This window comes from Delphinus delphis, chromosome 2, assembly GCF_949987515.2.
Source record: "Delphinus delphis chromosome 2, mDelDel1.2, whole genome shotgun sequence".
Lineage (NCBI taxonomy): Eukaryota > Metazoa > Chordata > Mammalia > Artiodactyla > Delphinidae > Delphinus > Delphinus delphis.
Genome location: NC_082684.1, coordinates 175,218,234 through 175,230,354, shown reverse-complemented (window position 1 = coordinate 175,230,354; position 12,121 = coordinate 175,218,234). Strand labels below are relative to the sequence as shown.

The 12,121-nt window shown below is 37.9% G+C and overlaps 1 protein-coding gene across 1 annotated transcript in view; it reads left to right on the top strand.

Moving 5' to 3' along the window:
• The window catches only part of ZEB1 (zinc finger E-box binding homeobox 1), a 193,804-nt gene that overhangs the window by 148,550 nt on the left and 33,133 nt on the right, over nt 1-12,121 (top strand). Inside the window, exon 4 of the mRNA XM_060006348.1 lies at nt 7,032-7,193. Within this exon, the coding sequence (XP_059862331.1) occupies nt 7,032-7,193 (162 nt within the window). The remainder of the gene's footprint in view (nt 1-7,031; nt 7,194-12,121) is intronic.

The following is a 12,121-nucleotide window of genomic DNA, read 5'->3' as shown; positions in this document are numbered from 1 at the left end:
AAGTTAGCTCTCTATATTCTTCGGATTCATGTAATACAGGTTTCCATCCATCAGGATGACAAGTGTAATCTACAGATAATCCCCCAAAGAAGTATCTGAATGATAATTTAAACTTCTGTCAAATTTTTTTACCATAGTTATAGAAACACAGACCTAAGTATTTTGAGTTTCATTATTAGTTACCAGGATCTACACTGAATTGCCCACAAGACAAAAGAGAGAAAAATAAGCAGATATAATCGCTTATCCAGAAACCAGACTGAGAATCATGGACACTGATGAGTGAACATGTCACAGCAAACAAGAGAATAAACATTTTTCTTGTAATTACTGTGATTGAAAAAGGCCAAAATGACGTTGAATTATAGTAAACAGGAAAATTGCTTCTAGGTGACTAAAAGTACATAGTCTCTGAGACTTAAGGCTATTCCTCTGTAATGGATTCAAATCAGATTTAAGAAGCAAAAGAATAAGTGCAAATCTTAAATCCAGATCTTACATATGATAAGAGTAGGCACTTAATTATTGTGTCTCATAAGTCAGTCTTAGAATGTAAACTTCAAAAATAAATTCCAGATTATTAAAACATTTCCTCAAAATTCTGTACTTAAAAGTAGTATAACTGTATTCTGTATATACAACCATAAATTAGATATTTCTATCATATAGTTTTAATTAAATTTTGGTTTTTTCCTTTGGTTTAACGTGTATAGTTTTTTTTTCTTTGCAGTACATTTTAGGAGTATTCCACAGAGCCTTATAAATTACCTTGTGTTGTGTAAGATGAGTGTGTTTTATAGTAATGTGTCAAAAATAGATTTTCATCCATAATATAAGCGTCAGCCCTCCCATACTTGTCAGTTCTGTAAAACAAAGAGCAAGTCATTGTACTGTTCCTGAAGGTGCATCCAAATTAACTAAATACTAATGGAGTATGTGATCATTTATGGTGCCTGCAGCCGAAGGTTTTGTATTCTGCCTTTAACATGGTTATGTTGGACTTGCATGAATAATGTATTCAGGTATGCTTGTTATCAAATGTTTGTCAGGCTAACTTACACATTATATAAAATATTTAAACGAGGTATTTGTTATTAGTAAAATAGTGTTAATGAACACAAAAGAATGCTGTTCATTACTCTTTTATTTAATGTTAAAATGTGATGACTTACATTACCAGAGTAATATAAGTTATTCTGTAAAAGATCGTTTGCCCTTTTAGGCAAAATGCCAGCAAAAAAGACATTTACAGTTCCAAGTTTACAGTATTTTACCTCACAATTTGCTCTTCACTACGAAAATGAATGAATTCTTTCAGTTTGAAGTACTGAGTAATACGTAATTTCCCTCCCCCCGCCAAAACAGTCACATCTGGAAGATACAGTCACTGTGTATCAGCCAGAGCTGCCACTGAAACACAGGACCCTCTGCCACAAGACGATGAGTCCTGTGCATTATTTCCTTGGAACATGGGGAGTTAGGAGTAGACAGACATTTAGTGAAACCCCGACAAGTGCAGTTTTCAGCAAAGAAGGATGGAAATTAGACGTTTGAGACTATTGAGCAGTTAAACTTTAAAATTATGTTTCGCCTTCACTTTTGTTACTTCCTTGACTTCTAGGGAATAATGTGCTGACAGAGTCAACAAAAACCTGGCACAAAGGTCACCATCATTAGTTTAGAACTTTGTCAGCTTCTTTCTGTAGCTGACTTCCTTCTGCAATTCACGAAGTGAAGAGAACTATGGTCTCAGCTTAGTATTCAGAGAGTGAAAAATCACCCAAAACAGGCTTTGTTCTTCTAAGCATCACTTTTCTGTTTATATAGCTGATACTTGTGCAGAGTTTTAAAATTGGAGGATAAAGATAGGACACTTTATTCTGATGGGAGTGAAATACTGATGGCCACGTTAAAAATGTTATTTAGTCTTTACACTAAACATTTGTCTCTCTCTCCTTGCTTTCTCTAATCTGCGATGATAACCCTGTAATTCTGCACTTCGTCAAATGATTATAGTTCTATACTTTGACAATTAGCTCTGAGTTTTGTCACACCTGAAAGAAAACCAAATTATCATTATGTGTTTCTCTGTGTTTGCTCATCTCTTTAATGTTTAAACACGTAAGGTTATCAGTCTTAGGACGAGGAATTTTGCTTTATAATTGACCTTTTCACAACATGCACTTCCCAACACTTTAAATTTTATGGGTGAAACTGTGGAATGTCTGGTCTTAGCTTGAAATTGGCTTGGTAAATGCAGGTTCGTGGAGACAGTGTACTTTAGTTGGAAAGACGCCAGAATTTGAAAGCAGACTCCTAATACTGAATCATCTGCTCCAATTTAATGTTCACCTTGCCAGGGCTGCTGTGAGGAAAATAGATGACAATTACACAGCACTTACTGTGTGCCTGGTACAGTACTAAGCACATACTGTAGTAATTCATTTAATTCTCACAACTACCCCAAGAGGTGCTGTTATTATTCTCCAGATGTTATATTATACAAATGGATCGTGTATTCCTCCCCAAGTTTCTGATGGACATATAAAGTTCTTCATTTTAAGTGTAAGTACAGCTGACCCTTGAACAACATGGGTTTGAACAGTGCAGGTCCACTTACGTGCAGATTTTTCCCGATAGTAAACACGGCAGTGCTGCAGTCTGGCCTCGGCTGAGTCGAGGATGCAGACCCACGTACGCAGAGGCCGACGCTAAGTTACACATGGACCTTGGACTGCATGGAGGGTCGGCACCAGTAACCTGCCCCGAGTTGTTCAAGGGTCAGCTGTACTTACAGCCTAATCTCTGGCATATTAAAAATGACATTTCTAACATCACTCTTATATTTGAAATCCAAAGAAGTGTAATACCATTCATTTTTAAAATATGAATAAGCTCTTCTTTAAGAGTCAGAAATGTTATATCATAATGTTTACCCCTTGAACTCATATTTCTCTGTAGCCCATAGAATTTGATGCTAACATAGTGTATATTTCCTGTTCGAAGATATTTTTGATCAACTCTCATTTCCTTGCAAGAAAAACATGTACAGAAATTGAAATCTAAGTTTCTCTTAAGTTCCCAGAAACCATACGGCTCTTAAGATTAAAAAAACGTTATGGATTGATTTATCCTATGATTATTAGTCCTACATAGTTGATCACAGCATACATGACAAATTGTAATAAATATGGTTGACCCTTGAACAACATGGGGACTGGGTCGCTGACCCTCTGCCCCGTCAGAATCCACACATAACTGAGAGTCAGTGCTCCCGTGTACGCAGCCCCTCCGTACACAGGACCCCTCCCTGTCCGCGGTTCCATACCCGTGGCCACAACCAACCATGGATGGTGTAGAACTGTAGTATTTACTGTATTGAAAAAACCCAGTGTAAGTGGACCTGTGCAGTTCAAACCTGTGTTGTTCAGGGGTCAACTACTGATTAAAGAAAAATGTTACTGGAAATGAGATTAAAGGAGCTGAAGTATTCTTCAATTAGCCCATATATCAGTAGTTCAATGTTGCTTATTCTAGAAGAAAAAGTGTTCAGCATTGATTGTTTCCTTTTTTTCTTTAGCACTGAGATAACCTTATTCTCATAAATAAAAAGGTGAAATACATTTTTGTTATAAATGATTTATTCGATTCTTTACATATTCAGATTTGCAAAGAATTATGGTTATCTATTAATAAAAACATTTTGATGTCTTGTCAACTGACAGTTCTATTAAATGCTCCTTCAGTTTTGTTGAAAGCAAACATGGAAAGCCACTTAATTTCCTAAAGGATTTGTTTCCCAGTCACCAGAATCATTGACTCCCTCCTTTCCTGGGACATATGCCAAAAGGCTTTACCAATACTTACTTATCAAAGGACTAATGATATCTGTTTTGGCTTTTCTTACTTTTTTCCCCTCACTTTGAGGCACCTTGTTTAATATATTGAGAAATGGTTGGAGATATTGAAATCTTGCTAATTTTAGTACCTTCTGTCAGTACATTTTTAAATAAAAATCCTTTTAACATGTGAATTAACTATATTTTGATCAATACCTTAGAGCTATAGACTTAGTTCATTCAATTTCTGGAAAATCTGTACCTAATAACCTTACTAGTAAAACCAGTTATCACTGTTAGACCAATCAGCCAAATCAGACTTTCTCTCAGAAGAAAAAGGGCGTCTTCATTTTTCTAATTAAAATAAATGCATCGATACACATTTTGAGGGTTAAGATTATTTAGATCTAATCTAATCGTTATGCTTTATAAAAATCTTGGTCTCCAAATGGGTACCTTTACAACCAGTGTGTAGATAAACTTATAACTTATTGAAGATGAAAGGTTTGTGTATAAAATACAGATTATATAATTCTGAAAAACATATACTATTTAAAACCTCATCATACCGTCATCTAGCATATATGTAGTTACTAGGCTATAGAAAATATAAACATTTTAAAAGTGGAGACTGTTTAACTGAGATAAATATTTTTAATATAATCTGATAAAAATATTTTTAAGTAACCTGTCAAATCTATATTTCTGTATAGGAAATCACATAAAATATAAATTTCATTCATGAGTTTAATCTAGTTTAACTTGAAACTTTGAAGTTACATTGAAAAGGCCTAATAGCACAGACTTGCACTGCTTTAGTTATTCAGAAGTGCTTATTGTTCTAGCTAATGACAGATCCTGGGAAGGGTTTTCGAGAATACTCTTTGCTTTGCTCTCACCAGCCTCCTGAATAGCAGTGAATGTTTTAATAATAGGGAATGAAACAGGTGAGATCATTAAAGGAAAATTACTCTCACTCCCTCTGGATATATTATATAGCTGAGTTCAGAGCTTTGTAACTAGGGCCAAAATAATCCCCATTTCAATTGCCACACTTTATCCCTGATAGAAATCCATGTAAACAGGAAAGGCTGGACGCCTAGAGCGCTCTTATGTTGCCCTGACTGATCAACAAAGAAGGTCTTCCCCAATCGGTATTTTGAATCGTTTTCCTTCGGCAACCTGGAGGCTTTTTACACTCCGAGGCAATGCACTGTATTAACGTAAGGGATGGAGGGGGAGGGATCTGCCTCTTTGAAGTTAGAGCAAAGGACTGTGAAAAGCAGGGGTAGAAAGAAGAACCTTCAGGATTCTAGGAAGGACCGTGCATGGAAGCTGAGGATCTGGAAGTAGATTCCATTTAAACCAACAGTACTGGCTTCCCTTTAAAAGAGCCTCCCCTCCCCCCCCTCCCCCCCCACCGCACACACCACCGGATCCAGTAACCCTGGTTTGGTGGCTCAGAGGCGTCAACTAAAAACTACAGTTCTCAGTACAGTTACCATTGAACAGCACAGGCCTTAGAGGCACCTGACCCTCCCCGCGGTGGAAAATCTGTGTGTAATTTACAGCCAGCCCTTGCAACACGAGGTTCCTCTGTGTCCACAGTTCCACATCCACGGATCCAACCAACCACAGTCATGTAGTACCACAGTATTTACTATTGAAATAATCCGAGTATAAGTAGACCCACTCAGCTCAAACCCATGTTGTTCAGGGGTCAGCTGTGTACAGCAGATACGAAATAATTGATAGCTCTTGGCTGCATTGAAGAGGAGGAAAAAATGACGAGTCATCATGATTACTATGTCATCGGCTCTAAGTCTGTTAATAGCAGCCACCCTGAGGAGTTGGGCTACTGCTCCTTTGCAAGACTGCTTTGGTAACTGTCGAACAAAAGGATGCCCTTACATTACCATTTTAATTTTTCTTCATTAATTTTTTTGGCTGTGCTGCGTCTTTGTTGCTGCACACGGGCTTTCTCTAGTTGAGGCGAGCGGGGGTTGCTCTTCGTTGTGGTGCGTGGGCTTCTCACTGCAGTGGCTTCTCTTGTTGTGGAGCGTGGGCTCCAGGTGCGCGGGCTCAGTAGTTGTGGCTTGCGGGCTCTAGAGCGCGGGCTCAGTAGTTGTGGCTTGCGGGCTCTAGAGCGCAGGCTCTGTAGTTGTGGCGCACGGGCTTAGTTGCTCCGCGGCATGTGGGATCTTCCCGGACCAGGGCTCGAACCCGTGTCCCCTGCATTGGCAGGCGGGTTCTTAACCCCTGCACCACAAGGGAAGTCCCACCATTTTAAGCACCAGTTCAGTCTGCTACTTTATAAATTTAGAACTGAGTTCAGTCTGAAGTGTGTGAAGAGGTCAGCCATGAGACACCCGGGGGCCACCCTGACCCAGGACAGTTAGCAGCAGTGTGGAGCAGACCCTCCTCCGGGAGGAAAAGGACGGGAACCCCAGGATACCAGTCCCGCTCTGCAAACACAGCAACGCTCTGGGCTGCCTTCTCCAAGTGAAGACGTGCTGTTAATGCTCGGAACCTTCTGACTCAGGGAAAATGCCTCTCCTTCACCCCACAATTAACATTTACTGAGGAAGAAACACAGAAAGAATAGCCCTGCCTGTATCTGAATACCAGGGTAGATAGGAAGCAATTTTATCAATTTGATACTCTTTGACTCTTATTAGAAGTCTTTCCAACTGTAGGGAACTATTAAAGCTATTTTCTGAGAAATCACATAACTGAACTGAACTTCAGAGCAGTTTGTTATTCAGAGAATGGTTCAGATTTCAAGCACAACTCCAACTAAATATGAACAGTAGGTTGCTAGGAAGGACTGAGGTTTGAGAACTACATTTTTCTCTTTTCCTGTTTTCCTTGCTTTATCATTGATTCAGAAACTAAGGATTCAGCCAGCCTTCTCTGTGTCTTGTTCAACAGTAAAATGGAATAGAAGTACAACCCTAAAGCTTTCAAGGGATATCGTGACAATGTCAAGACTTTTATAACATCTTAAACTTACGAAAACGGACTTCTTAATAGATTAGAACAGAACGAGTAAATTTTTAATGTTCTGTAAATATTTCCTGCAAATTCAAGAACAGTCATTTATTCTCCCAAGATAAACAATTTCTTATTTAGGAAAACTATGTAACAACTTGGTGGTGAAGTTGGTTTTTACAGAGTATGCGTTTCTTCTAGTAAAAGATGATGAATGCGACTCAGATGCAGAAAATGAACAAAACCATGATCCTAACGTTGAAGAGTTCCTGCAGCAACAAGACACTGCAGTCATCTACCCCGAGGCGCCCGAGGAGGACCAGAGGCAGGGCACGCCGGAGGCCAGCGGGCACGATGAAAACGGTAACAAGCATCACGGCCGCTTTGTTCTCATCTCCAGAGGATTACTGCTTCCATTACTCTATGTGGGAACCCACTCTACTAGAGGGAACATTTTTGAAAACCAAAATTTATTGCAGGTGGCTGTAGAGAGTGATCTCTTTAATGAGTGGAACACTGTCCACGGTAACAGTATAGCATTGTGTCAGTGGCCCCTCGTGTATATAGTGTGATGCCACCACGTGTGCAATGCTTAGGGCAGTGCCTGGACATTGATTTCCATTCACTTACATGGTAGCAAGTAGTAGAAATGGGAACTAGGATGACCCTTAGTGCCCTTTGATTATTCTCCACTGTTCTGGCAAGAAAAGCATGGCTGTCTGGTTCAAAACATATTTGGAGACAGATGGTTTTCCTGTATCTGCTTTGGTCCTCTGTGATATGAACAGCCAGTATATAGTTGTAAAATACAATAATAATGCGTTCATACTCTCCTGAAAAGAAATATGCTGTCATTCTGCCTTCCATGCACTAGAAACAGATGAAAATATTCCTGTAAGAAATTTTACGCAGTATCTGTACCAAGAACTAGGAAGATGCTTGGAATGTTTGAGGATATTTGAAGTATTAAGATCCTAAATCTGGTTTGGTTTTTCCAGGGTTCCCAGTTTAATGGATAGATTTAGCTTAATAGCCCAATAATCAACTTTTTAAAAGACTTTTTAGAGCAGTTTTATATTTAGAACAAAATTGTACAGAGGTGCAGAGATTTCCCATATTCCCCCTGCCCCCCCCATTATCAACATCACTCACCAGAGCGGTACTTTTTTTTTTAACCAAGGATGAACCTACATTGACACGTCATAATCACTCAAAGACCTTAATTTGCATTAGGGTTCACTCTTGGTGTTGTACGTTCTGTGGGTTTGGACAAATGTACAATGACAAGTATCCATCATTATACTATCACACAGAGTACGTTCACTGCCCGAAAAGTCCTCTGTGCTCTGCCTATTCATCCTGCCCTCCTCCTTGCCCTGGCAACCACTGATGTTTTTATGCCTCCATAGTTTTGCCTTATCCAGGATGTCTTACAGTTGGAGTCATATAGTATATAGTCATATAGCCTTTTCAAATTGGCTTCTTTCACGTAGTTATGCATTTAACTTTCCTCTGTGTCTTTTCATGGATTGATAACTCATTTCTTCTAAACGTTGAATGATATTCCATAGTCTGGACGTACTGCATTTTATTTATCCATTCACCTACTGAAGGACACCTTGGTTGCTTCCAAGTTTTGGCAATGATGAATGAAGCTGCTGTAAACATTCGTGCACAGATTTTGGTCTGGAAATAAGTTTTCAGCTCCTTTGGGTAAATACCAAGGTGCACAATTGCTGGATTATATGATAAGAGTATGCTTAGTTCTAGAGGAAACGGCCAAACTATCATCCCGAGTGGCTGCACCACTTTCCATTCCACCAGCAATGATGAGAGTTCCTGTTGCTCCACATCATGGCCAATATTTCACGTTCTCAGTGTTCCCGATTTTGGCCATTCTAATAGTGTGTAGTGGTGTCTTGCTGTTTTAGTTTGTATTTCCCTAATGAAATATTATGTGCAGCATCTTTTCACACTTATTTGTCATCTGTATATCTTCTTTGATGAGGTGACAAAGTCCTTGGCCCATTTTTTTAATTTTTTAACTTTATATTGGAGTTAGTTGATTTACAATGTTGTGTTAGCTTCAGGTGTACAGCAAAGTTATATAGTTATACATATACATATCTATTCTTTTTCAGATTCTTTTCCCATATAGGTCATTGCAGAGTATTGAGTAGAGTCTGCTGTGCCATGCAGTAGATCCTTGTTGGTTGTCTGTTTTATATATAGTAGTGTGCACATGTGAATCCCAATCTCATTTATCCCACCCCTGCCTTTCCCTTTTGGTAACCATAAGTTTGTTTTCAAAGTCTGTGAGTCTGTTTCTCTTTTGTAAATAAGTTCATTTGTACTATTTTTTAGATTCCACATATAAATTATATCCTTTGATATTTATCTTTCTCTGTCTAACTTACTTAGTATGATAATCTCTAGATCCATCCATGTTGCCGCAAATGGCATTATTGCATTCTTTTTTATGGCTGAGTAATATTCCATTGTGTATATATACCTATATATATACACCACATCATCTTTATCCATTCCTCTGTCGATGGACACTTAGGATGCTTCCATGTCCTGGCTCTTGTAAATAGTGCTGCAGTGAACACTGGGGTGCATGTACCTTTTTGAAGTATGATTTCCTCTGGATATATGCCCAGGAGATGGATCGCTGAATCATATGGTAGCTCTATTTTTAGTTTTTTAAGGAACCTCCATAGTGGCTGTATCAGTTTACATTCCCACCAACAGTGCAAGAGCGTTCCCTTTTCTCCACATCCTCTCCAGCATTTATTGTTTGTAGATTTTTTGATGATGGCCATTCTGAACGGTGATACCTCAGTGTAGTTTTGATTCTCATTTCTCTAATAATTAGTGATGTGGAGCATCTTTTCATTTGCTTTTTGGCCATCTGTATATCTTCTTTGAAAGATAAAATAGATAAACATACATTTGTATATTGGAGAAATATACATTTCTCTAAATGTAAACATATATTTGGAGAAATGTATATTTAGATCTACTGCCCATTTTTTTGATCGGGTTGTTTGTTTTTTCGATATTGAGCTGCATGAGCTGTTTGTATGTTTTGGAGATTAAACCCTTGTCGTTCACTTCATTTGCAAATACTTTCTCCCATTCTGTGGGTTGTCTTCATTTTCTTTATGGTTTCCTTTGCTGTGCAAAAGCTTTTAAGTTTAATTAGGTCCCATTTGTTTATTTTTGTTTTTATTTTCGTTACTCTAGGAGGTGGATCCAAAAAGGTATTACTGCAATTTATGTCAAACAATGTTCTGCCTATGTTTTCCTCTAAGAGATTTATAGTATCCAGACTTACATTTAGGTCTTTAATGAATTCCGAGTTTATTTTTGTGTATGCTGTTAGAGAATGTTCTAATTTCATGCTTCTACACGTAGCTCTCCACTTTTCCCAGCACCATTTATTAAAGAGACTGTCTTTTCTCCATTGTATATTCTTGCCTCCTTTGTCATAGATTGACCATAGGGGTGTGGGTTTATTTCTGGGCTTTCTATCCTGTTCCATTTATCTGTATTTCTGTCTTTGTGCCAGTACCATACTGTTTTGATGACTGTAGTTTTATAGTATCAGTCAGCCTGCTTCCTCCAGCAGCTCTGTTTTTCTTTCCCAAGATTCCTTTGGCTATTCAGGGTCTTTTGTGTTTCCATACAGATTTTAAGGTTTTTGTTCTAGATCTGCAGAAAATGCCATTAGTTATTTGATCGGGATTGCATTGAATCTGTAGATTGCCTTGGGTATAGTAGAGTCATTTTGACAATATTGATTCTTCCAATCCAAGAATATGGTATGTCTTTCCATCTGTTTGTGTCATCTTCAGTTTCTTTCATCAGCATCTTACAGTTTTCTGCATACGGGTCTTTTGCCTCCTTAGGTAGGTTTATTCCTAGGTATTTTATTCTTTTTTCATGCACTGGTAAATGGTATTGTTTCTTTAATTTCTCTTTCTGATCTTTCGTTGTTAGTGTATAGGAATGCAACAGATTTCTCTGCATTAATTTTGTGTCCTGCAACTTTACTGAATCCATTGACGAGCTCCAGTAGTTTTCTGGTAGCATCTTTAGGATTTTTTATGTATAGTATCATGTCATCTGCAAACAGTGACAGTTTTACTTCTTCCTTTCCAACTTGGATTCCTGCTATTTTTTTTCTTCTCTGATTGCTATGGCTAAGACTTCCAAAACTAGGTTGAATAGAAGTGGTGAGAGTAGACATCCTTGTCTTGTTCCTGATCTTAGAACAAATGCTTTCTGCTTTTCACCACTGAGTATAATGTTAGCTGTGGGTTGGTCATATATGGCCTTTATTATGTTGAGGTATATTCCCTCTATGCCCACTTTCTGGAGAGTTTTTATCTTAAATGGGTGTTGAAATTTTGCCAAAAGATTTTTCTATTGAGATGATCATATGGTTTTTTTCCTTCAATTTGTTAATGTGGTGTATCACACTGAATAATTGTGGGTACTGAAAAATCCTTGCATCCCTGGGATAAATCCCACTTGATCATGGTGCATGATCCTTTTAATGTATTGTTGGATTCTGTTTGCCAGTATTTTTTTTTTGTTGAGGATTTTTGCATCTATGTTCATCTATGAGATTGGCCTGTAATTTTCTTTTCTTGTGGTATCTTTGTCTGGTTTTGGTATCACGGTGATGTTGACCTCATAGAATGAATTTTGGAGGGTTCCTTCGTCTGCAATTTTTTGAAACAGTTTCAGAAGGATAGGTGTTAACTCTTCTCTAAATGTTTGATAGAATTCCCCTGTGAAGCTATCTGGTCCTGGACTTTTTGTTTATTGGGAATTTTTTAATCACAGTTTCAGTTTCAGTGCTTGTGATTATTGTTCATATTTTCAATTTCTTCCTTGTTCATTTTTGGGAGATTGTACCTTTCTAAGAATTTGTCCATTTCTTCTAGGTTGTCCGTTATATTGGCATATAGTTGCTTGTAGTAGTCTCTTAAGATCCTCTGTATTTCTGTGGTGTGTCCATTGTAACTTCTTTTTCATTTCTAATTTTATTGATTTGAGCCCTCTCCCTTTTTTTCTCGATTGGTCTAAAGGTTTATCTATTTTGTTTATCTTTTCAAAGAGCCAGCTTTTAGTCTCATTGATCTTTTCTAATGTTTTCTTCGTCTCTATTTCATTTATTTCTGCTCTGATCGTTATGATTTCTTTCCTCCTGCTAACTTTGGGGTTTTTTTGTTCTTATTTCTCTAGTTGCTTTAGGTGTAAGGTTAGGTTGTTTATTG